The sequence below is a fragment of the Rhinoderma darwinii genome, chromosome 2, assembly GCF_050947455.1.
Source record: "Rhinoderma darwinii isolate aRhiDar2 chromosome 2, aRhiDar2.hap1, whole genome shotgun sequence".
Classification (NCBI taxonomy): Eukaryota; Metazoa; Chordata; class Amphibia; order Anura; family Rhinodermatidae; genus Rhinoderma; species Rhinoderma darwinii.
In genome coordinates, this window is record NC_134688.1 from 41600923 (window position 1) to 41628731 (window position 27809).

Sequence of the window (27809 nt, forward strand, 5' to 3'; positions counted from 1 at the left end):
TGTTTTGTTGGCTCCCTCAATGCTAATTTGCTGTAATTAGCCAATAGGGTGTGAACTATCCTCATGCTGATGGGTCAGCATCAGAGGCAGGGAAGCTAGCTCCACCCCGTTGGCTAACCACAGCAAATTAGAATACAGGCAGCCAACACAACAGTGGGTAATATCTCTGGAAGAGGGGGGTTCAGGAAGAAAAGAGAAACAGCGCTGAAATCAGGGAGACGGAGCTATTCAGATCAGTTAACCAGTTCAACTTATATGACCTAGGGACAAGTTCTCTATAAAAGCTTGTCTGAATTGTACAGCGTTCATAGGTTTGTCAGCACAGGTTATGCAAAGGTCCATTTCACGCTAACTTTCCATATTTATACCCCCTTGAAGAGTATGTTCACTTTTGAAATAATTTTTTATTTCACCAATGTATCGTAAAAAAAACAATAAAAGGCAAAGAAATCTTCTAGTGTTTTGTGTATACAGTTCCTATGCAGACTTATCTAATTACAGACTAAAAACACTCATATCCTGCAGTTTTGTGTTACTCTATTCCTTCTCCTACTTTATGTAAGTTAGCAAGAAGAGGGAGGAAGCTTGAAAAAGAGTAACATGTCTTTAGGATCAGACTACATAGGGTTTGTTTGTAGTCTGTAACCATGGCGACACATAGGTCTGTATAGAAACAGTCTTGATATATTCAAGAAATATTCTACTATTTTGTATAGACAATCTGCAAAGTGGCTTCATAGTCTTCATTTACATGCATTGGTGCAATAAAAAGGGTTGCAAAGGTGTACAAAGACTTTAACCTGCTGTACAGTCTTTAGACATAAGGCACCTCTTACCAGAACCAGGTATGTTAGTCATAGTTAAGCTTCTTGAAAAAGACAAGAAATTATTTCCTGATGACCTCTTTGCAAACAATACATATCCTAAGATATTAAAATAGTTTTTATAGTAATATTGATCTTCTAAAAAATACCAATAATTACCTTCTTGAGGTTTTAAAAACCAGTGCAGATCATAATATAACAAACTACAGTACATTGAACATTTGAATAAATACTACCATGGGGCACAAAATCAGCCCATCATAATAAAAAATGAGACAAAATATAACACGTCCCTGTGGTTTCCTAGTTTGCTCTGTTGCTATAGTAAGGTTCATCTAGTCACATCTTATGCCGCATTTCCATAAAGTTATTCCATATACGTCAAAAGGAGGCTGTCACCCATAGGCAAATATAGCATCAGTTTGACACATACATCACAATAGCGTTTTCATGATGTTTACATTAAAAAGGATGCAATTATAGCCTATGGGTGACACATGCCATTGGTAGGCATCCGTCACCCACTGACTATAATGGTATCCATTTAGCATATGGGTTATGAAAAGCCCATGATTTATATGTTAAGCGGATGCCTGTGACGTATGCCATAGAGTTGCCATAGCCTGCCATGTTAAAAAAAAAATGTATAGAGAGCAAGAGAGAGAAAGATAGTGAGCGAGAGAGAGAAGGCTGTTCCCTGCTCTGACTAAGAGATCGGGGTCCTAAATGGGGGACTGCCCTCTAGCAACACAATTTCCTAATAGGGTATTCGAAAATAAATTTTCTCAAATTAGACAATCCCTCTAAAGAGTCTAATTTCTGTGGTGGCAGAATGTACATATTCCATTTATAGCAGTAAAAAAAAAAAAAAAACATTTACAAAATAAAAAAGATCTACCAGCCGATGAAAAGGCAGAAAAACAAATCATGTTCTAAAATTCTAACATTTGGATTTTGGTTCTTGAACATATTTAGCCATAGAGGGTTAATGTTGTCACTGCAATATTAACACTTATATAAAAATTGTATTTATAAAAAAAATTATGGAAAATGTTAAAATATGTTAATAAATATGAAGTCACTGAAAACGAAAACAGATCTTTACACGTTTATGTTTAGAGTGTAACTGCCCATCACGTGTGTGTATAGCAGCTCTGGACTGGGCCTAAGGATTGATAGAAACGGACGGGTATATATTGGCCAAAAATAAAAAAAACGGAATCATTTCTTTAAAAAATGGATAGCACATCATTTCATATAAAAATAGCAAAGGCAATGTGGTGGTTGTCTTCAATCCAGGCGCTCTCTGGAGAGCTCCTCGGGCATGTACTGCAGGGGTGTGGCAGGCTCCTGAGGAGTTTCCTCATCTTTCATTGCGTTATTCTCAATCCCGCCACTAGTCTGTGCCGGCCTAGGCTCCAAGTGGTAAGTTGCTGTGCTGCAGTACATAATGAATCCCACCATAATCACAACAAATGCCAAAATGTAGAGAAGAGAGAACTGCAAGAGTAAGAGAGAAAAAATTAATATTTAGACTCATCAATAAATTAGTTTTTGCCACATCTCCTAAAGAAAATCTTTTATCTTTGCATCTTTAAGGCGTTTTCTGCTTTGGACAATCCTTTTTGTTTCCGTGGGAAAATAAGGTGATCACAGGATGTCCTGCTGTCTAAACCCCCAGGAATCAGCAATAATCTGAGAACAGGAAGTGTTTTATTCCCCTGCAGCGCCGCCACAGGGATAACAAAGTATTACACGATGCCTATTAAAACCAATAGGCTGTCCAGGTAATGCACAGACATGTTGTGGGTCCTCCAGAGGGAGAAATGCATGTTGTAGATCCTACTTTTACTGTATTTAGAAGCATCTAAATTGTGATTATCATCAATTCCATCTATTGTAATTAATATATAGTAGATGGCTTGATAAACATATAGATGGCTAACTCGTCCACAACAACCCCATTGACTTGAATGATCTGTTCATCTAAATGTACAGGTTAGTTCTGTGGAGAAGTGAGAGATAAGCGGTTAACTAACATATCTGGCACTGTTTATTTCTAGGTAAACCACAAAAAGGTTAGTCAGGAAAAATCTTTAGTATATCCTTGTATCGTCAATCACAGCATTTACTAAAGTGACTTTTCTTAAAGATTTGTGTGTACGTTCATATGTCATATGTGTGTACATGAGGAATAACACTATGTCTGGCCATTATATGACTTGTATTATGCATTTTTTAGCAGTTTCCCCCTCTGCAGGCTCTGTCTTTTTTTCTCAAATTTTCTATTAGCTAATGAGTGGGGCCTAAATGCTATCATGTCTACTAAACACTGCACAGAGAACTCCACTATCTCCATCAAATATATAGAAGCTGCAGCAGCATGGAGGAGATTATATAGCAGTAATGAGAAGTGTAGCTGAGAATCCATCACACTGGGGTACCATTTAACACTAACCAGCAGCCTGCTCATTGCCAGCAGTCTTTCTCTCTGCGCTCCCTCCTCCATAGACTTCTATGGGTAGTGTCTGTCTTTCACTCCCTGCTCCCTCTCTATAGACTTCTATGGGCAGAAGCATCGGTGTCTGTCTCTTCCTGCCCCCTCCTCCATAGACTTCTATGGGCAGGCTGTGAAGAGACAGCCCCACTTCCTGCAATCTGTCTGATGGATTTTGCTTAACAACAGTGGGTGGGCCACCAATTACAGGAAGGGAAACGCCTATTGGCAGTGACTTCATACATAATTTGAATGGATAAAACAACTAAATTTTAACAGCAAGTAAATGAGAAGGCTGTTATATATCAGGCATACTATTAGATTTGCATAAGTTGTTTGAAAAGATAGTGTAAATTTAAAAGGGAATCTATCAGCATGTTTTAGGCTAACAAACGGCTGGCACCACCTATTAGCAAGAGGTAAAGGAAGATGTACATACCAGTGATATGGATCATATGGCTTGCATCAGGGTAAAAAATAACTTTTATTCTGCCGCACATCGTATGCTAATTAGGTTGGTGTGTGCTCCAACCATTCCCCTTCCAGCTGCAGTTGATTGAGGGCCCTGCTTGCCTTCATCATCATACATGTAGAGCCGCCAATCAACTCGTTTGAGCTCTAAATGCCGGATACTTCCGGGCTCCACAGACTCTCCAACCTAAATAGCCTACAGTGGGCAGTGAATTAAAAGTTATTTTTTCACCCTGATGCAAACCATATGATCTACTTCACTAGTATGTACAGCCTCCTTTATCCTATCGCTAATGAGTGGTGCCAGCCTAAAATGTGCTGATGGACTCCCTTTAAAGAGGACCTTTCACCTGCCCATACATGTGCAGCTGAGTGCAGCATGTAATGGGCAGGGCTGCACAAACCCTGGGGCACTTTAAAAAAAAATTTCGACCCTCTTACGTTATTTAGATATCGGTGCCGTTATATTTTGCGCCCGATATTTAAATAAGCCCCTGAACAGTCAATGGGGTGTGTAATGGCAAGGGGGCGTGTTACTATGGCTGTGACACTGTCCAATCAGCTATGGACAGTATCACAGCAAGAGCTGGACAGAGGAGAGTGTGTGCGCACACACGCTCTCACTCTTCAGCTCTCGGCAGACAAGGACAAGACTAATCTCTTGCGATAGATCACACAGTCTTGTATTTGTCTGCAGAACTCGCAAGGGGGCATGTAGTGGCAATGGGGCATGTCACTGCTGCAGACAGTGCAAGAGCTGGAGAGTGGAGAGTGTGCATGCGCACGCATGCACACTCTTTAGCTCTCGGCAGACAAGGACAAGACTGTGATCTCTTGCGAGAGATCACAGTCTTCTACTTGTCTGCCGAACTGGCAAGGAGGCATGTCACTGCTACGGCCAGTGTAAGAGCTGGAGAGAGGAGAGCGCGCTGTCCGTAGCAGAGACACACCCAATTGCCAGTTCAGTCTTGTCCTTGTCTGCTCTACTGTCTCCAGCTCTTGCACTGTCCGCAGCAGTGACACGCCCCCTTGCCACTACACGCCCCCTTGCCAGTTTGGCAGACAAGTACAAGACTGTGTGATCTCTCGCGAGAGATCAGACTTGTCCTTGTCTGCCGAGAGCTGAAGAGTGAGAGCGTGAGCGTGCACACGCACTCCTCTCTACAACTCTTGCTGTGATACTGTCTGTAGCTGATTGGACAGTGTCACAGCCATAGTTACAAACCCCCTTGCAATTACACGCCCCATTGACAGCTCAGGGGGTTATTTAAATATCGGGCGCCAAATATAACGCCACCGATATCTAAATAACGGAGGCGGGTAGAACAAAAAAATGTAAAGTGCCCCAGGGTTTGTGCAGCCCTGCCCATTACGTGCTGCACATGTATGGGCAGGTGAAAGGTTCTCTTCAAGGGTCTGCCAGTCCTCACATATTTAATTGCTAAAAGTCTAGTAGCTGCAGCCTCCTTTAGATCACACGTGGACATGTTAAAACAACGGTCAAGCTGTACACAGGTCTATTCTTTGTACATACATTTTATTTCACTACCTACAATCACAAGATATTAAGTTACAACAGGAGGAAGTAAAATCTTCCAAGACCTTAAAATATATTATTAGAAATTGTTCTTACATTGTATCCAAATAAAAAGAGGCCAAAGAAGAGGCTGTAGAAGTCGGCAGTCAGGATACCCAGGTTAACAGAGGTGGCACTGGTGACTCTTATCACAAGGGGCATCACACTGTACAGTCCAAACATGCAAAGAGCAAAAACCGCAAACATCAGACCTGCAATACAAGAAAATACACAAACGTTACCAATGCATGAAAGAAGGAAAACCTCTATAGAGAGAGACACGGAGCGGGTAGTTCTGACCCACAATCACAACCGTCACAATGTTTATTGGAACAGTTGTTGGAGCTCTTTATTTGTATACTCTGATATACTGTGTCATCAGGAACAATTTCTACAGGGGAAAAAAAAGTTCAGTGGGATAGCTATAGGTAGCACACGGACACAGGACTGGTGCATGTGAGGCTTTACAATACTTCTCTGATGTAACACATGCCATCCCAGGAGTGGAATCTTCTTCTACCTCTCTGATATCTAGGCCTGCTCCACGCGGCCAATATGACTGAACTACACATTCAGGCTATAATGCTGGCCATTCATGAGTTAGTTGACTCTCCCGAGTCCCCAATAAACATACATGATCGGATCAGTCGACTGCGAATATTTTTTTGAATAGGGGGGATAAGCAGCTGACAGACACCTCTGGCAGCTGCTTATCCCCCAAGAGAACAAAAGACTGTGCAAAGTCAAATAACCTGATCCTTCATTTACCCTAAAGGCAGACACTAGGAAAACGGTCTTTCCGCCATATTATTAGGCTCTGTTCACACAGAGTTTTCCCATGTACGTTTGACGTCTGTGTCAGAAAAGCTCCCGGCACATACTTCAAACGTACCCATAGGCCGCCATTATACTGAAGGAGGCCAAAAGAGTGTCCATTTGGGCCTACGTGGGGCATATCATTTTTTTTGCTACATAGAATAGCATAATCGACTACGCTATTCTATCCAAAAAAAAAGTATAGGCATTAACGGATTCCATAAAAGCCGATGGATGACTGATGCCACTTTATGGTATCCGTCACTGGCCTCGGTTAAAGGCATACATCGGGAAGCTCCAGTGAGGTAACTGTTCATGTAGAATTATTACTAAAACTTCCTGTGCCTGCTCACTCTCTGGGAGCCTTTGTGCCCCCATCTGCGCTGCCTGGAAAAGCTGTACCCACGACTGTGCTATCCAATAAGGGGCCCACCTTCAGCTGGCAGCGCAGCCGTGGGAAGCCCCTCCGCACATGGACACGCTACAAGGTGGTTTCCTCACACAAATATACCGTCTCAGCAGCCCGCCTGGTCCATCACTCTGCAGAGCTCCACAAATACTGCCTGTACAAAGCTTCCCGTCCTCCCCCTCCACCTTTCTGCGGGACCTTCTCCCTCCATCAGTAAACAGAATATAGAGGTGCATCTGCTCGGTCTCCCCATATACGTGCGCAGGGTGAGTAATGTATCCGAGTCCGGTGCCAGACTCTCTCCGCCTGGTTTGCTGCGCGTCTGCGCTCTCAGTAGCAGCTGGAGTCCCCGGCTGCTTTTAACCTCTGTATGGGAAAGCTCCAGTGACATCACTGGAGCTTCCCCCGGCAAAGGCTAAAAGCAATCTCAAATCCGGCCTATGGGTGTATGTGGGGAGTCCGATCGGAGGACCCTCTATATGGTGCTCACTGATGGGGGGAAAAGGCTCCTCAGAAAGGAGCAGTGTAAACAGAGCCATAGATTGTCAGCAACAATTTATCCAAGTTTTAGCCTTTTTTTATGTGTATGGCTAGCATTAGTCCTCCTTTACACTTGTGTATTTTGTATCAGTATTTGTAGGACAAAACCAGGAGAGGTACCAACACTGATGCAAAATATTGACCAAAATATGAATGAGGCCTTAGGACATTAATATTTTGCTATCTTCGAGTCTGAAAAATTGGGACAAATTTATTTTTTCTTAAAGAAGAAACGTAATTTACAGTTTCAGGAAACCGTATGAAGGGCAGGTGTTGTAATGAACAAATTTCTTCTTAACACAGAAACCAGAAAGAACCTTCAAGAAGACGTCATCTTCTCAGAAGACCTCTATACATACAGAAAGAACTGGTTTCCTTCCACAATCCTATATTCTCTTTATAAAACAATTTCATCTCATCCATGAAGAGGTGGAGGATACCCGAACATCTAATGACGTCCATTATGATTTGGTAACAAGGTTACCTTTTCAAACTATGAGAAGTTGGCGCACATAATGCTTTGATGATGTAGACATATAAGTAAGTGAAAATAGCACGTACCTATCCTCCAGTCCCACTCAATGCTGCCAATAGAATTATATTCTACAATCATCCTTTTAAAGAGAAGGAAAAAAAGAAACAAAAATCAAACACATATTGGAGGCAAGTAGTTTTAGTATTTTTCTAGAAACAGCGCCACACTGGTCGCTGTCGGTGTCTGGTATTGCAGCTTAGCCCCATACACTTGAATGGAGATGAGCTATAATATCAGACACAGGCCATGGACAACAGTGGCCCTGAATAGAATTTGTAACATTCACAGAAGAGCACCATTCAATGGCATTTTTAAATTTTAGGGGGAAAGATTTTTCAATTTGTTTGCTATAAACAATAGAACCAAAAATCCCACTAAGGCCTTATTCATACGAGCGTTGAATACATCCGTGTGATGGCCGCTAAAACAATGACCGTCACACAGATGCATGTTTTTCAATGGGGCCGCTCACACGGCCGTTGTATCAATGGACTGTGTGAAGGGTTAGTTGAAAAATAGAACATGTCCTATTATCTTCCGTTTCTACGGATCCCTCCATAGGCTCAAGGCTATGGGAATCCAGATCCATTTATCACGTCCGAGTTTCCCCACGCTCGTGTGAATCTAGCCTAAGTCAATCTAAGCATCCCACCGGGACAAGATGAAGCAGCGCATGCACACAACCATACAGGCCCTTACATTTGAACCCCACTGATTAAAGTGCCAAACAAGCCCAGCATTCCCAGGAACTCCTCGCGGGTGAGGTTTTTCACTACATATTCTTCAGAAACATTGGAGATGGCGTACAAGCAGGCACCCAGGATAACCAGGGCATCACCGATCAGCATGTCACTTGCTGGAAAGAAAAAAAAAGCACAAACATTGGTAGACGTTCATAAAATCAAAAGGAGTATGGCAGTAGCTATCGCAGGCTTACTGTACATTAAATGCATTTAAAGGGGTATTCCCATTTCAGCAAATCAACCTTATTGCACAAGTCCTGCAATTTTATAACATTTTGTTGATCAGTTTCTCACCATTTTTGGAGATCTTTGCTTGCAGTTATTATCTACCTCCAGAAGCTGTAAATCTGTCCTGGTCACTGATGATCACACAGGTGCATGGCTTATTAACAGTGGCGTAGCATTAGGGGTTGCAGTGGTCATATTTGCGACCTGGCCTCAGGACCCCCTCCCACATCAACCGCTTAGGTTCAACTTACTGTGCATCTTGCGCACAGAACAAGGCGGACGAACCCTTGGCTCTTCAGGACCAGCCGCCTTAAGGGGGAAAGCCTGCACTTAAACTATTGGTGCTTTACAGTGGAGAGGATCATGATTGACTTCACCTTCTGTTCAATGCAGATTGCTGCCATCTCTGCTCCTCTGTTGGCGCAGTGAGTGACCTTACTGCGCCATCTGGCTGTAGCAAACAGAAGCGAGTTCAGCCGCAGCGGAGGAATTCATATAAATGCAGATGTTCGTGCAGTGTCGACCTGGCAGCGTCTGGTATATGAACATATTGAGGATGGGAGGATTTCTAACTACATTGCATATGAGCAGCAGACATCCTCCAGTGTGATAACAGATAAGACTATAATATTATGTAACTGCCGCATCCATATGATGTAACTGCCGCATCCATATGATGTAACTGCCGCATCCATATGATGTAACTGCCGCATCCATATGATGTAACTGCCGCATCCATTCTCCTGCCCTCAAGTATTCAGTCTCCAGGAACTAATACATGAGCCGCAGAATCTACCCCCGATAGTGTAACATATGCTGGTCAGATGGGGGAGGGGAAATTGATTTATGTATGGTGCATGGTTTAAAGGGAATCTATGTCCATTTATACATTTAATGGCCATGTATGTCATCTTTTTTTGCAGGTACTTTTGAGAGATATTCTTGTGTTTAGAATATATATAATAAATTGTGTTTATACATACTATTTTTAGGAGATCTATATTTTTTCAGGGTACATTGCCCTAGATTATTTTACACTTATCTGGTTTGGACCTAATATGTTCGTGGGAGTGGCCCATCAAATCATGACGATGCCAAGTTGATAGGGTGTTTTAATGGTTTTCACTTGTGGTGGCATTTTCCTCAATAAAATATGTGAAGTGTCTTGAGTGTGCCTCTATCTTGCCCCATTCTTTCTATCCTTTAAAATTTTGTGGTCTAAAGGAAATCGGTCAGCATTTTTGGCTACCCAAACCGCTAGATAGGCGAAGCGAAAAAAACCAGTTTAAACACACCCGCTTTTCTCTTGAGTGACGTCTCTATCTCGGTCCCCTGTGTAATATACATCATAGGGCTAGAGCCGTCACTCAAGAGCAATGGGGATGGGTTTACTGGCAAAAACCCACGACACTTGCCATCTAATTAGCCTATGGTATGTGACGGTTGTGATACCAGTACGATTGGCAACTCACCTATTTAGAGGTGTTAGCGGTTGGGGGAGGGGGGGGGGCAAAAGTGTGGACAGATTCCCTTTAATATCTGCAGCCAAAGGTATATATCTATATAGAAGATGGAAGGAGAGAGTCCAGGGTAACTGGCCGTGCACCTAGAGTACAATCACATGGACCAGGAAACTGCTTGTAAACATCAGGAAACGGGAAGAGTTTATATGGCAGTCAGTCAGTGAGGACCTGTGGGACTGGGGAGGCGCTATGAAACGGATGGGGGCACAAGCTGGACCATTGCACCAGGGCCAATGAACATTTAGCTACGCCTATGCTTGTTACAAAAGACAGTTTTCATATTACTGTTACATATTCGTGCACCTGTGTAATCACGTGACCAAGACGGATTTTCAACTTCTGGAAGTAAACCATGAAACATAAAAATGTTGAGCAGTTGATAGACAAATTAATATAGAAAGTTGCAGTACTTATTATACAATGATTAAAGGGATTCTCCACTTTGGGCAATCTTTACTTGTTAGAAGAGTCCCTTGACAATAAGCTTATCACAAAGTGTCCCCTGACTGGAACCCAGCGATCAACTGTAATCTGTGAAGAAACCTTTCAGTGAGAGTTCAGTTTCCCTGCAGCGCCACCACAGGTGAAAATAAGCATTACACAGTGCCTATTCAACATAATGGGTTATCTGTATAATAAAGGACAGCACAGGTCCCTCACACCAAGAGCTCCGTACTTTGTTATCGCTCTCCACTTTGGTCAAGAGATGAGGATCCTGAACAGAGGAACCTCTCTATTAACTCAGAATTTTCTAATAGACTATATGAAGGTTGGTTTTTCAAACTAGACAACCCCTTGAAAGGATTGTCCAGTCTTATATAAATAAAGCTTAATCACTGTATAATGGAAAGATATTACGTTCTATTACTTAACATCTTCAAGATCTCTGCTCTTACTCTTGTTTACATTCAGAGGCCGAAAACCCATAGGACCAATGCACACAACCGTGTTTTTTTTGTCTGTGTGCTATACGCAAATTTGCGGATAGTATACGGACCCACTTATTTATATGACCCATGCACACGACCGTAATGTACAAGGATCCGAGTGGGGGCCACAAAAAACTAGGACAAGTCATTTTACTGTTCATATTTGCGATTTATGTGACCTACAAGTGGGTGAAATCAATTCCAGCCTTCCTTTTTTTTTCGGCTCTGTGAATACTGAATCCGTGGTTTGGCGAGGGTATGTTTGTATCTATTCTAGGCCGTCCTCTGAGTCAAACAGCCTGACACACGGTACCATCACTGATACGTTGCAGCAATTTCTTTGAGCAGGAGAGATTTGTGCTGCTGAGCGTTGCCTAGACTGGATACAATTGTGGCAAACGCTCAGCTGTAAGGGTCCTCTTGCACGGCTTGACATGGGACGTGTAAACGAGTACCGATCAACGAGATAGCTCGTTGATCGGCGCTAGATTGCGCCTTAAAACAAGGAGCAATGATTGTTTATGTACGCGGACGAGCGCTCATTACTCTGATCGCTCGCCCCCATACATTTCCATCATGTCGGCAGCGCGTCTCTCTGTTTACACAGGAAGATATTCTGCCGACAACGATAATATTTTAGGATGCATAAACGATACAATCAACCGATGAACGTTGCCCTGTTTACAGAGCAATAATAGTTTGCCCAATAATTGGCCCATGTAAAAGGATGTTAATGCTTCTTTAACAGCTGCGTCTGGGCTCCGTTTAGGTGTTCCGTCAGAGCTTTCCGTTAGAATGGAACAATTGGGACATAGAATATAATTAAAAAGTTCCAAGTAGGGACTCGCAAGTGTGAGGATCCGTGACGAGGATTGCGAGCTTGCATTCTTTTGGTCAAAACGACAACCAATACCCCATGTTTTTTCATGGTTACTTACACTGTACACTTTTTTTCAGGATGCAGCCAGGTCTTATGATGCTGGGATAGCCTGGTGTGCAGGTGTCTGGCATTGCATGCAGAGAAGCCTGCTCTATCTTACTCTATCTCTAAATAGGCTGCTATACGGCGATATATGCTGTGCTTCACTATCCAAACACTATGCCTCCATGTTTTATACACTACACTCACCTCTTTGTATCACCCACAGCCCTGACCCCTATACACTACACTTAGTAATGTCCCCTATATTTCACATGTATAACATACACAGTATATATATTTTTTTCCATTACACATTTACTTCCATGCCCAACACATCACTCCCCTCAAGGTTAGTTGGAGTGGTTATCATTATTTAACACACCTGGGCACTTCCCTTCAGTAGCATTCTCTGACCTGGTCGCGTCCTGTTTGGAACGGGTTTTTACCCTCCTAATTTGTGAGTATGGCCTTTCCTGTGTTTTTAATTCCGTTAGAACGGAATCCTGACTGAAACAAACGGAAACCATAGGTTTCCGTTGGCATCATTATTGATTTCAATGGTGATGGATTCGGTGCAAATGGTTTCCATTTCCGCTGTTCTGTCACATACACCCACATTAACTTTACTGAAGTGTCTTCAGAGTGAATAGACATCACCTCCAGCCAGGACGCGATGTCTATTCACACTCCCGACACTTCGGTAAAGTTTTTGTGGGACTTACTCACACAGCACAGCGTGATCTCGTGAGATCACGCTGTGCTGTCATTCACAGCATCTACTCCCCAACTTTCCTCGTACTCATAGTACTACCCCCCTTTCTATTAAGCAGTCGCATCAGTGCTTCACCCCCAGTAGTCACAGTGCTCCCCTTTCCTTTAGTAGTAATAGCAGGGACCCTCATCCCTTATCCCCCAGTAAATCGGAGCCACATTTATCCAAATATTTACTGTAAGGCTCCCTGAGTCACAGTTCGGCCTACACCTCCCCCCAATAGTCACATCAGAGCGTTCTCCCCTTTCAATTTCTCCCTTCTTTTCTCCATATACGCAACTGCTGCATGTAGTTTCATGATGCTGCACTGATCTAAGGTAAAAGATCAATGCAGGAAGAGCAAACAGCACTGCCATCATGACACCTGCTGTTTGCTCTTGCTGCCTCTGCCAAGGTGGATGGAGTCAGAACCTGTCAATGACAGCATGACTCCATGTATTTGACAGTGGGTGAAAGCACCAGTAACCGAATGAGCAGGAAGAAAAACCTAGTCTACACAGAAGATTTTTTTAGACATCATGGCGATCATGTCAATACATGTTCTTATTCAATACATGTTCTGCCCTGCCTCTTAAAAAGGGTGTTCCAGCCTCGAGCATTTTCCACCTGATAAATGCTAGATCGGTGGGGATCCAACCGCTAGGACGCCAACCGACTGCCAACACAAAGGTTTGTGTTCCCGCCCGAGCCGCAAGGCGACAGCTAGGAGGGGCTTGAATGGAACGACGGCCGGGTTTGGTAGGTCTGCTCCATTACACGTCTATGGGTCCCACGGAAACAGCTGAGCACAGTAGCCCCCTGGCTGCCATGACAATGCATTGGCACCCCACCATCTGTCTAACGGCTTAGATGCTGCGGGTGGTTAAACAGCCGAGATCTGAGTTATCTCCAATGCCAGTCGTTGGAGCGAGGTGTCAGCTGTAATATACAGCTGACACCTGCAGCGTATGGAGTGGCACATCATGGTGCGGAAAGGGATCACTAAAAATATATATATTACATGTAAACATTAAGAGAACACATTGTAGTAAATGGCGTTATAACGTATACTTCATATCTGCAAAAATATTTCTTAGGAAGGTTGCACAATCCTCTATTCTGCTGATAACAAGGGCTATCTGCAATCTAAGCAACCAAGTTATTTCACAGAAACCCAGAAGTACCAACGTTGGTTATCATGTGGCTAACCTTTGCCTTCTTCTCTTCCAGACAGCACATCGGCCCCAACCATGGTCCCAACCCCCAACAGACACACCACAACAGCAAGATAGTGGATCAGTCTGTATCGTGAGTGAAGAATAAACCAAGAAAGAACCATGAGAACAGGAATCCCGACACAGTCCAGAAGCTGAAAGATGAGGGAAAGACATTTGACAAGTCAAAACTGCTTAATAAAACTTAATTAAGAAATTAGGTGAAAAATATGATGTAGTTACATACTTAGTTTAGCTGGGGCCTCAGGAGACTGCCCCAAAAATACAGCCCAAATTGCTATTGCGTCTGACAGACCACACAACCCATCACAGAATTTCCAGCTAAAAGTTCAGTCCTAGTTAGGCATCACTATACATAACCGAATATTGCTTCTTGTAAAAAGAGCAAACAAGCGCCGATCAACGAGCTGTCTTGTTAATCGTCGCTCATTTTCCCGACCCATATCGGACCCAAGTCTATGTGTAGCCCTGGCCTTAGGGTCAACTCCATAGGGAGCCAATTAACCTATTTGAGAACACGGAGGATACCCACTCAAACATGGAAAAACTACATGCAATTGTTACCCTTGGTAAGATTTAAACCCATGACTCCAACGGTACTAACCACTAAAGCCACCATGCTGGCATTCAATGGTGACAGCTTCACCGCATTTTACTGCTATATTAATACTAAAGGGTGGATCTGGGGGCAAGAAAGACTATTCTTATGTGTTTTTACCTGGACACTGGTGATGGTCGTAAACTGATAGGCTTTAACGATAGAATAGTTTGCTTCAACATCAACGATAGCCAAGAGCAGATACTTCCACCACTTATTTCTCAGAATATGGAACAGCCCGTTCTCTCCTGTTAGAAACAAGACAACAATGTTCAGACATCCCGGGTCTTATCTTTCAATTGGTTTTATTTTTCACATCGGTCACCAGGAGAACTCTGTACATTTGGGTAACTCTTGTTTTGAAGTTCAGGGCATTGGTAAGGGTATACAGTTCTCCAGATGTCTGAGTCTCTAGGAAACAGAACAATAAAATCAAGTTAAGGTGAATTCAAGGTCCAGACTGGACGTCAGAGTAGTTGGAATAACATTCATTGATGTGTGAAATTTTATACAGGAAACAAAAATATAATAAAAACAAAATGAGAAAAAAAAACATGTAAATTTTTATGCTGATAAATCGTTCTACTTCACATTGCAGGAAGAGTTCTATTTAAATAATGTATAGATTCAATGGGCTGGCATTAATCAAGCCTGGGTGAGTCTCGTCTTTGATCGGGTTCACACGTGCTTTTTTTTTTTTTTCTTTTTTTTTTTAACTCTTTCCACTGGATGTGGCGGCCACACAAGTGCAGGTCTCGCACCTCTTGGTATGCCTTTAGGACATAAATAATAATTGCTGAATACGGCAAGTTTAGTAGTGGCTGTAAGAAATAATCCATCGATGGACTACGGATATACCCGATACTTTACTTGATGGATCAGTTGTTTCTTCAAAATTACAGAAATAATATGCAAATCATAATGCAAAAGGATAAAATTATGGACATACCTGATCTGAACGCCAACCAAATGGTGTAAACCAGAAAAAGCAGGCAGTAATTGATGAAGCTCTGTAGCATCGGGGTGTCCACCTTATACTTCTCTGCAAGGAACTGACTAGTCACTGCAGTCCCACATATAAACAGAGAAAGCATCTGACCCAGGATGACCGTCTTCAAGACATACCTGGAAATAAGAGGATCCGTAATGAACGAGCGGGCATTGATTCAGAGGGAAAGCAGAGATGGTGCAAATTGACTCAGCTTTCTGCAACTTTTCCATGTTGTTCTAAGGAGGTATTCACACCTTCGATATTCTGCACGGAATTTCACCTGCGAGCACTCTTATTTTTCAATACACAGCATGTTCCATGTAATGCCGTATAAGACCCATAGTATGGAGCAGCTTGACTGCAATATGCATCATACACTGCACCATATTAGACCACCTGCACACGTAGCGGATTTGTTTTGGATATTCGTCCGGAAAAATGTTTACAAAATCTCATCCGCGTGCAGCTGGACATTCTTCTGCACGGAAATCAAAGTTTGCTGCAGATTTTCAAACCTGCAGCATGCTCATTCTGTTACGGATTTCACCCGATGTAGAAGGGGTAAAATCCGCAGCAAAATGTGCAAATAACAAGTGCAGATTTTGCGGCGGAATAATCTGCAACAAATCCGCTGTGTGCACAGCTCCTGTTCTCAGAGAAGCCTAGTGAGTACGGTCAGGATTGTAAGAGCCTCCAATCCATGTCGTTTATCCTTTTGGTCACGGGATGATCAAAGGGGACTCCGATCGCGTCACTTGGTTTCCCGTGACTTACTTAGAGACTAGGGAACCCTGTGCAGTCAGCCCTGGGGACCTGGAAAGCAGCCCAGGACTGTCTGTTCAGCAAGCCTTCTGGTAGGGCACTCTAAGGCGGGATTCACACGACCGGGTCGTTCCCGAGCCCGAGTGTCGGCCGGTAAAATCGGCCATTTTGCCCGGCCGGTTTGCATAAAGTTATGCATCCGGGCCGGGCAGATCCGGACAGTGACATCAGCGGCAGCTCCTGAAGGGGAATCCCCATGTGTTCGGGGATTCCGCTTCAGGAGTTTCCCCTGATGTCACTGCCCAGATATGGACAGAGACATCAAGCGCTCTGTCCAGGAGCGGAATCCCCGAAAACACGGGGATTCCGCTCCTTCAAGGAGCTAAAGTGCGGCTAGCACATAGCAGAGCGGGGAGATACCTCCCCGCTCTGCTATAGTGGCGTCGCTACAGTAGTAGCAGCAGCAGCAGCTGCTGCTACTACTACTACTACTAGCGGCGCCATCGAAGGTGTCGCCGAGCCAGGGTGCTTTTAACAAGCAGGGGAAGGGAGCCAGCGCAGCGCTCCCTTCCACCTGCTGTACACCCCGGCCCTGCAACACAGTGTACAGCGATGCCATTCGTCAGAATGGCATCAACTCCTCCTCCTCACATGCACTCTGCGCTGTGAGGAGGAGGAGATAGAGCGCAAGCGCCGGGAAACCCGGCCATCACTCGGAACACATTCCGGTGATGGCCGTGTAATACCCGGCCCCATAGACTTGTATGGGAGCCGGGCGGCCGGGTGCCCGGGCAAAGATAGAGCATGTCCTATTTTTTGACGGCCGGATTTTCCGGCCGTCAAAAAATCGGTCGTGTGAATAGCCCCATTAGGGGTCTATCATTCCTAATGCAGCCGGGTGCCGGCCGATTTATGAACGGCCGGCACCCGGCCGGGAAACCCTGCCGTGTGAATGAGGCCTAAATGTTGTCCTAACAGCAGCCTGTCTCAAAAAGTGACACAGTATAATGTATTACAATACAGGAGTATGATAATACGATAGAAGAATAAACAAAGCTGTAAAATAGTAATCCCTTTATGGGATTATTTATTTTATTTTTTTAAATAAAAACATTAATTTAAAAAACTCCAAAAATAAGTAAAAGTGATTATTTCATATAAAATATATTTTACGATGAATAACATACATAAAATAACTATTAGCTATCTACACAACTGTAATAAGCTGAAGAATTAATTTAGCAGTTTAGTGTAAAACCTGAACAGTATAAAAAACTAAGTTGAAAAATTAACAAATAAAATAAATGACACAGTAATTTATATGTACACCCAAACTACACAGAAAAAAAAAAATTAAGATTCCTCCCGCATAAAACAAGGCCTCATACAACCACGTCAATGAAAAAATAAAAAAGTTACGGCTGCTGAAATGCGGAGAGGCAAAAATGAAAAAAATTTAGCTGGTCATTAAGGCTCTTACAGGCCTGGTCATTAAAGGGTTAAACTCTTTCATTATTCAGCACATATACAAAGTTGAAGCCACCCATAAACTTCACAGAATAACCGGATTTCTTTATTTCCGAGTAATATATGGAAAAAAAAAAACAAAAAACAGAGCTCCCCAGGTGATGTGTACATCCTGTACAACGACTGACACAGCGGGACAAAGCAGAGAAGCGGATCCATTGTCCTTACAAACAGGATCAAAAAGCTGAATTCAGTTCTTAGGGTCCTATTAGACAGGCAGACATTCTTTCATGAACGAGCGACGAGCGAGGATTCAGCGAGTCGTTTGCATTCGAAAGACGGTCTATTACAAATAAAGATTTTTGCTGTTCAGTCATTACTGCGATCGTTGCTTGTTCGCCCACACCGCCTCTATAAACTGCTAACAACTGGAAAATTACTGATTAGACGAGGGGTTGTGGCGGCGGCGTCACGTCCATTCTTGCCGCGTAAGGTGTGCCAAATGTTCCCATGGTCAATGGAAGTCCTAATTCCGCACCACAAAACACGTCAAAGAGTATACTGAAAACGCATAAAAAACGCCTGTATTTTAAAAAGTGCTTCACAAATCCGCTAGCAAATTAGACACGTTTACACGTTGGGTTTTTTAGCGCTGTGTGAACATCCCCGAACTGTAGAAGTGTTGTCCGAGATGTTAGAAAGATTAGTGAAACAAGCGCTTCATGTGCTCCTACATTATATACGATCTTCATTTACAATTAAAGGGGTTGTCCAGGATCGGGGGATGTTTTTATACTGATGACCTATCCACCTCCGGACACAAGAAGCTTTGCAGAGGTCGGTGCCGGAAGCAGAAGGCTTTGGTCACAGTATAGCGGCCATGCTGCAGCTCTGCTCCTCTTTAAGCGAACAGGAGCAGAGGTGCAGTACGGGCTGCTATACTATGATCAGAGCCTTCTGTTTCCGGCACCGACCACTGCAAAGCTTCTGGTGCCCGGAGGCAACCGGAACAGCCGATCGGAGCAGGCTCTGAGTGTCGGACCCCCACCGATCATATACTGATGACCTATCCCATTATCCCTATCCCCTTTAACTGGAAAGCACCGTGTTTTGGTGCAACCCAATTGAAAGGAAATTCCCATCTTATACAATGTTGGCCTATCGCTTTATGATCGGTGACGGTCCCACTTCTAGAAGCATCACCGAACCTGAGAATGAAGGGGCTAAAGAGCTGATTTAGCGCTGTGTCCCCTCTTACGTTTTCCCTGCACAGCGGCGCTCCTGGCCACCCAGCTGTGTAGGAAACACACTTTATTCAAGCTGTGCCGCTGTGCAGGGAAAAACAGCAAAAGAGATGCAGCGCTAAATCAGCTCTGCAGCCCCTGCAATATTAGGATTGTGGGGGTCCCAGAGGTCGGACCCCACCAATCATAGTAATGGTATAATCTAGTGATATGCCATCAGTTCATAAGATGGAAGTACCCTTTTAAGAAGCTCTACTGACATCTCTATTTTAGTAAATAATTGTAATCCTCATGAAATAACAATTCTGGACCATATTTTCTTGGAACTCTGCATTGTGCCATTCCTCTGTTATTCCTCCTAGAAAAATATGAATAAATTGTCAGCTGGGTGTTAACAGTTGGGGGGGGGTGTCCAACACAGACTGACACTGTCCAATCAGTGCTGACAGAGTGAGACTGTGTAGGGATATCCATATTTGAAAAGGTGAATAATAACACTCAGTTGTTCATTTATTCATAAATATCTAGGAGGAATAACAGAGGAACAGCACAACACAGTTCTAAGAAAATATGTTCCAGAATTGTTACTTCATGGGGAAGGCAAGTATTTACTAAAACAGACATGTCAGGAGAGGCGACAAGATCCTTTCTGGGGCTTCAAGGTGACTCTCGGTCATGGAAAGTTGCCACGTGACTTTAATGTTTGATTTTTGCAAGGGAAACATTGAAGTTGTGCTCGAGTTGCAGTAATCTTATGATTTTTAACACAAATTGTGGGCAACTCTGTCGCCATGGAGCGCTTGTCGTAAAGCTATGCAGTTCCTAAGCGTAAAACGCTACAAAATACACTTGAAATAGGCCTGCAAACAGTATCCCATTGATTTTAATGGGAATACACGGTGTTGTTCAAATAAGGCGTATTTTTACACCGTCTAATTAAAAGATTGCCTCGTAAAAATACGCCCTGCAAAAAGAAGTGGCAAGTCACTTATTGAGGCGTTTTTTAAGCAGATTTTTCCATTGACATTACAAAAAAGGCGCCTCAAAATACGCTTGCAAACACCAAAAACACTTTGAAAATCAGCTCCAGAAACGCCTGAATTCAGAGGCTGTTTTCTCTTGAAATCAGTCTGGTGTTTCACTACACGTGAACATACGCTTACAAACTATTTAGGGCTCAGTCTTCTGTTTGCAGCTTGAACAGAAGATAATGGACTCAGCTGCACATACACATTATACAAAAATCAGCTGAACCCGCTCATTTTGGCAGACTTTGTGTATGGGGCCCACCCAACTCTCCTCTTGCCGACGTTTATGTTGGAATGGGGAGAAATAGTTGTTGGCCAAATGAGCATTCAGCTGACCGCTATTTCAAGAGAACGTCCACCTTAAGCGTAGGGATACACTAGGCAGAAACACTGCAGATTTTCCGCAACGGATTTCATTGCAGAAAATCTGCAACGTATTGCAGTAGTAGCAGTGTGGGTGAGATTTAAACAAATCTCATCCACACACTGCAGAAAAAAAGATTTATAAATTCAGCTGCGGTTTTTTAAGCTGCAGCATGTCAATTTATGCTGCGGAATCGCTGCTCCTCCATGGCGGATTTTCCCCATTGAATTCAATGGGGAGGAAAAACCCGCAACAAAGAGCTATGTGTTGCAACTCTGCCCCAAAAATCGCAAGTGAGAGGAAAAAAAAATACGTATTTTTTATTAGAGTTCATAAAAAAGCTTAGCGACACGATCCTCTATTCTGAGTGCAGTCCGGCCCCCTAGGATGACTTATCATCCCAATTGACTGTTGCCTAATCAAAGGCTGCAGTGGTCACATGGACTAGGGAGTCATCCCAGGAAGATGGGCTATGCCCAGAAGTGAGGGATGAGTCGCCATGACTACGGCCGGGTAAGTATAAACTTTTTTTTTCTTTTTATTCCTGCAGGATTTCCGCAGCGGTCATGCCAACCGAAAAACTGCACCACAATTTAGTGTGGTTTGTCTTACTGAATTCTCTGCATCTACGCTATGTACTTTTACGCAGCATATTCACCTAGTGTGTTTATACCCCAAAGGGTTATTCCTATCACAGTAGTAGTAATGACGTGTCATCAGGATATGCCATCACTATCTCATCAGTACCGGCTGTGCAGGGAACTCACAGGTTTTTTTCTATGGAGGAAAGTCACGTAACAAAGTTTGGATCTTTCATATTGCTTTTCTCAGCACCTCCGTATATCTATCACATGTTGCCCTCACATAGGGCAGTATGATTGGTCTGACAGTGCCCCCTTAACATTTTTGCATCAATAGTTCCTGGGATCGGCGCTGTAAAATCAACATTTTAAACCATGGGTGGACAAATTACTATATACTTTAGGAGCCGGATAAACAACTCAAGGAGACAGATTTCAGTAGTCAAACAATAAAAACTCCTATACACATCAACAGAAAATAACCCTAAGGCCGGGTTTACATGGTGCGGTTTTGTTGGCTTTCTTATCTTGGTATATAAACTCTAATGTCTGTCAATGGGAGTTCATAACCCAAACAAGAAACGCACCATGCGACTGAAAGTTAGGCATCAGCAGCAAACTACTAGCCGCAATGGCATTTATCCAGTCCTGACTTTCATGAATGTTAAAACACCTACCTCCCCCTTTTCACAAACAGCCATATAAAGAGACTGAATCAGAATATTTGACCAGACAGGCCAGGTCAGGGTAAGGCCACACGGAGCGGCCCTGACACGGTCGCAACGCGGCTAACAACCGCGCCGGCACCATGTTCGGTGCGGCTGTCAAACAGCCTGTTAGTGGCCACATGTTAACGCGGGAAAGCCGTCCCTTTAGCTGCAAAATCATGCGGCCATGAATTAATACAACCTTTATGGCCGCACGATTTTGCAAATGACAACAACTTACCTCCTATTCATTCTCTATGGCAGCGCCAGAAAAAGCCGAACACTGCAAGCGACAACTTTATTCTCCTAGACCAGACGATTACAAATGTATATGTTTTTTTTAAATGTTTTACTACTTTTACAAAGCAAAACCATAGCCGTATGAGGGCTTGTTTTTTACAGGACAAGTTTCAGTTTTTCACGGCATCATTTAACACACCATATAATGTACGATGTACAGGAAACAAATTTTTTTTGAGGGTGGAAAGGGAATAAAATAGGGTAACCTCCATTGTATGTTGGGTTTTATTTTCACAGCGTTCGTGTGATAAAAACGACATTAACTTTATTCTGTGGGTCAATACGATTATGACAATACCAAATTTATGTAGTTTTTTAATGTTTTACGACTTTTACAAAGAAAAAACTATTTGTTAAAAAAAAATGTTTTGTTTCGCCATATTCAGAAAGCCATTACTTTTTTGTTTTTTTGTTGTTTGAGCGGTTGTGAGGGCTTATTTGTTGAGACCATTTTTTGGTACATGGTGACTTTTTGATCAGGTTTTATAAAAAAAAAATTGAGTACCAAGCTAACAAAAAAAACAGGGATTCTGGCGGATTTTTTTAACTCCTTCGCGCACCTCGACATAAAAGCACGTCCTGGTGCGGGGGATGATGTATGGAGCGGGCTTACACGCTGAGACCGCTCCATAATCTGTCGGTCAGCTGTGTATTACAATTGACACCCGGGACTAACCACCAGGAACAGCAATCACACAGCATCTGAGGCATTAAAAAGAGAGGGGTGGCCCGCTCAGACAGCTCATCTACCCGTCGCGACCACGGGGTGATGATGGTTGTCATGGAGGCCCCCAGGTCTGCCTTCACTCTGCCTCTTAAAGAGGCTCTGTCACCAGATTTTGCAACCCCTATCTGCTATTGCAGCAGATCGGCGCTGCAATGTAGATTACAGTAACGTTTTTATTTTTAAAAAACGAGCATTTTTGGCCAAGTTATGACCATTTTTGTAGTTATGCAAATGAGGCTTGCAAAAGTACAACTGGGCGTGTTGAAAAGTAAAAGTACAACTGGGCGTGTATTATGTGCGTACATCGGGGCGTGTTTACTACTTTTACTAGCTGGGCGTTGTGTATAGAAGTATCATCCACTTCTCTTCAGAACGCCCAGCTTCTGGCAGTGCAGACACAGCCGTGTTCTCCAGAGATCACGCTGTGTCGTCACTCACAGGTCCTGCATCGTGTCAGACGAGCGAGGACACATCGGCACCAGAGGCTACAGATGATTCTGCAGCAGCATCGGCGTTAGCAGGTAAGTCGATGTAGCTACTTACATACAAATGCTGATGCTGCTGCAGAATCAACTGTAGCCTCTGGTGCCGGTGTCCTCACTCGTCTGACACGATGCAGGACCTGTGAGTGACGTCACAGATCTGCACTGCCAGAAGCTGGGCGTTCTGAAGAGAAGTGGATGATACTTCTCATCAGAACGCCCAGCTAGAAAAGTAGTAAACACGCCCCGATGTACGCACATAATACACGCCCAGTTGTACTTTTACTTTTCAACACGCCCAGTTGGACTTTTGCAAGCCTCATTTGCATAAATACAAAAATGGTCATAACTTGGCCAAAAATGCTCGTTTTTTAAAAATAAAAACGTTACTGTAATCTACATTGCAGCGCCGATCTGCTGCAATAGCAGATAGGGGTTGCAAAATCTGGTGACAGAGCCTCTTTAAGCCGTGCCTCTGGCAGGGCTTAAAGGGGTTTTCCCATCAGAGACATTTATGACATATCCACAGGTCCAACCTCTGGGACCCACACCTATCTCTAGAACGGGGTCCCCTAAACACCGATCTAACTTTTTGTGCTCACGCTGCCTCCCAGCCACTGAATGACTACATGGTCGGGAGTTACAGAAACAGCGTAGCTCGCATGCTACGTTGCTTCCGTTACTGCCATTCACTACTATGGGAGTTACGGAAACAGCGTAGCTCAGCGAGTTATGCTGTTTCTGTAACTCCTGACCATGTAGTCATTAAGTGGCCAGGAGGCAGGGCGAGCATGAAAAGCCCGAACAGAGTTTAGGGGTCCCCATTCTAGAGATAGGTGCGGGTCCCAGAGGTGGGACCCGCATCTATCTGACATTTATGACGTATCCTGTGGATACGTCATGAATGTCCTTCATGGGAAATTCCCTATAAATTAGGCGGTTGCTATTGACCGCGGCATTTAACTAGTTAAATGGCAAGGAACAGCGTGATCGCTGTTCCTGCCCGTTAGAGCAGCATGTCAGCTGTAAAATACAGCTGACACCTGCAGTGTATCGAGCAGACTCAGCGAGTGAGCCCGCGCCAAACATCGGCACGTCATGGGTCAGGAAGGGGTTAACTAGGGAAGCGGTCAGGGGTCTGGCGCAGCCGGGTCCCTCGACTGCCGACTATAAGACGCAGGGAATTTTTAGCAAGATTTATTCTTGCTAAAAACTGCGTCTTGTAGTCCAAAAAACATGCTACTGCAATACATTAGCATTGCAGTGTATTGTACCAGCGATATAACAATCGCTGGTTCAAGTCCACTAGGGGGACGAATAAAATGTGTATAAAAAAAGTTTAATAAAGTTTTAAATGTCACATTCAAAAAAAAATAATTGTTATCGCTGCGTCCATAAAAGTCCAAACTATTACAATATACCATTATCAAACTCGTACGGTGAACACCGTAAAAAATGTAAACCGCCAAAATCACTATGTTTTGGTCATATTAGATCTAAAAAAAAAAAGTAATAACGACAAGTTGTATGTGCAAAAAAATGGTACCAATAAAAACTACAACTCATCCCGCAAAAAATAAGCCCTCCCACTGCTCAATCGACAAAAAAATAAAAAAAGTTATGGCTTTCAGAATGTGGTGAAACAAAACAAGTTATTTTTTTAACAAATTTTTTTCCTTTGTAAATGTAGTCAAATATAAATAAAAACTATATAAATTTGATATCACCGTAATCGTATTGAGACACAAAATAAAGTTAAGTTGCCATTTCTAACGCACGGTGAAAGCCGTAAAAATAACACCCCAAAAACTATAGAGGAATCTTTTCCAATTTCAGCTCGCAATGCGTTATATTTCGGTTTCCCAGTACATTATATGGTACTTTAAATGGTGCTAATTGAAGCTACAACTCCTCCCGCAAACAATAAGCCCTCACACCGCTCTATTCAAAAATTAAAAAGTTATGGGTGTTGGCAGGTGGGGAGTGAAAAGGGTTAAACAGTGTTCACCGTGTGAGCTAAATAATGTTACATTGTAAGGGTATGTGCGCACACACTAATTACGTCCGTAATTGACGGACGTATTTCGGCCGCAAGTACCGGACCGAACACAGTGCAGGGAGCCGGGCTCCTAGCATCATACTTATGTACGATGCTAGGAGTCCCTGCCTCGCTGCAGGACAACTGTCCCGTACTGTAATCATGTTTTCAGTACGGGACAGTTGTCCTGCAGCGAGGCAGGGACTCCTAGCATCGTACATAACTATGATGCTAGGAGCCCGGCTCCCTGCACTGTGTTCGATCCGGTACTTGCGGCCGAAATACGTCTGTCAAATACGGACGTAATTAGTGTGTGTGCACATACCCTAATAGTGCGGACCTTTACGGACGCAGTGATACCAATCTTGTTTATTTTTTTCCATTACTGCAAAAGAAAAATAGTAAAAAATTATTATTATTTTTTTTTTTAAACGTAATCTTTTTTTTGGACACTACTAAAAAATGTAACTATTTTTAACACTTTTTACTAGTCCCCCTAGGGGATTTAAACCAGCAATCGTCAGATACAATACACTGCAATACTAATGTCATTTTTACAGAATCCTGTTAAGGCGGCAGACTTGGGGGCCTTCATTAGGCCCTCATGCTGCGATGACAACCATCGGCACCCCACGATTGCAACACGGGGGGGGGGGGGGGCTGATGGGCCATTGAAGGTTTCCGTTTTTTCACGGAAACAATAGTGTAGTCGACTACGTTATTCTTTCTGTGCAGACAATGGAAACTTCACAGAACGGAAACAAACGGGAACCAACTGCAACGGAAGCATTGCCATTGAAATCAATAGTAATGCAAAAGTAAGCGATAGTATCCGTCTGGCTTTCCGTTCATCAGTTCCTCTGACAGAATGGTTGAACGGAATCGATGAACGGCAACCAAACGCTGATGTAAAGAGGCCCTAAGGCCTCATGAACACGGCCATGCCCATAATCACAGCCCGCGATTGCGGGCACGGCCGGCCACCCACATTTGCAGGTCGTGCTCCCATACGAAGTATGGGAGCACGGCCCGTAAAAAGCAAAAGAACGGACAGGTCCTATCTTTTTCGGTACACTTCTACAGCAAGGACACCTTCCTGTAAATATATGGGTCTGTAATTACGGATGATTTTTACGGTCGTGTGCATGGGGCCTAAAACCCACTTTTTGTCCTGTAAACTGCCTGAATCTGAAGAAGCAGCAGACTGAGCTCAATGATTCAAAGGTCCTGGCAGTGCAGTGTAATGGCGGCAGCATGTCCTGTGCTGTGTGTAAAGAATCTCGGTTATCTGCTCGCTGAACACTCAGAACTTACACACAGACTTCTGTCATCCCACTGCCCAGAGAACAAATAACACAGACATATGTAAACACAGCTCAGCAATCTCTACAGCTACTGATCTGCAAGGACCTTCTAGCCACGCCCCCTCCTATGAAGGCGCAGCAGCAAGAGCAGATTCATCACCATTAACCCCTGCCTCTCCACACCTCTGATGTCTGGCTGGTTCTGTGGAGGGTGAGGGCACTATAGCTGCCATCATCTTGGATCTCTGTGGCTGGCATTGTATTGGGGTGTTTTGGTACTGTATCTGTACCATATTCGGTGAATATTAATTACCCTTAGGAAATGTAAAGAAAGAAAAACTTTTTCTCTGCTTTTATTCTTCAAATTATGGCAGAGTCTTATGAATATAGTGTGTATATATGTATATATTTCAAGCTATTGCGAGCAGTTTCCTCTTGCTTGAATTGTATATTAGTTTTGTTACTATGTAATGTCTGATATTGTCTGTACATGTTCCCTCTGAATTGTAAAGTGCTGCGGAATATGTTGGATTATTGTATATACAATATATATATATACACACACACACACACACACAAACACACACACACATTGCTCTACACTAAGACAATCCATAAAATTAGTTGTAATACCTGGTGCAAAAATAAGCTATAATTCTACTGCTATAAATATATATATATATATTATGCTTTACATGCAATAATATTCTCGATAATGCAAAGGTAAGGTCACATATTCCACATCATCAGCATTATGTCTGGAGTATAGGGATTTACCAGGTGAAAATCTTCCTCCAGAGCCGAGATAGGAGATCGCACAGTCCGGCGCTATGTGGTGCAGGTGGACGATCCAGTGATGGTTGACAGGCTTCTTCATCATCCATCCTGGAGGGGCATGTAGGTCCTGAAGTCTGCCGGAGGTCAGCAGAGAAGCTGTGCTAGAGCAGCACTGCCCGACAATGTGACAGAAGAGGGACAGAGCGTCCAGACCACACAGCTCACCATGTGGCTCAGGTTTCACAGCACCATCACAATGGGAAGTGCTAGCCAGACCTTACTTGTCGATTCTCGAATCCCAGTACACATGGCTAGGCTGGTTTGCCGCACCTGGAATAATCGATCTGTTCAGTAAAGGGGTTTGTAGCATCTGCTGCGCATGTGTATCTCAGACTTAAGAAGGTGTCATGAATTATTTTTTTTATCATATTGCTTTCAAT

The 27809-nt window shown here is 43.4% G+C and overlaps 1 protein-coding gene across 2 annotated transcripts; it reads right to left on the bottom strand.

The window, feature by feature from the left end:
• Positions 1–6: 6 nt before the first annotated feature.
• SLC35F2 (solute carrier family 35 member F2) lies at positions 7–27623 on the bottom strand. 2 transcript variants are annotated; one of them, XM_075849986.1, is made up of 8 exons: positions 27370–27623; positions 15547–15722; positions 14718–14845; positions 13974–14133; positions 8368–8524; positions 7695–7747; positions 5426–5580; positions 7–2324 (listed from the first exon to the last, which is right to left on the bottom strand). In XM_075849986.1, exons 1-8 carry the CDS (start codon positions 27474–27476, stop codon positions 2115–2117), a joined length of 1146 nt encoding a protein of 381 aa, XP_075706101.1. In that variant the 5' UTR covers positions 27477–27623; the 3' UTR covers positions 7–2114. The 2 variants fall into 2 exon arrangements, with proteins under 2 accessions (XP_075706101.1, XP_075706102.1); XM_075849987.1 differs by lacking the exon at positions 27370–27623 and adding an exon at positions 26603–26689.
• Positions 27624–27809: the final 186 nt, after the last annotated feature.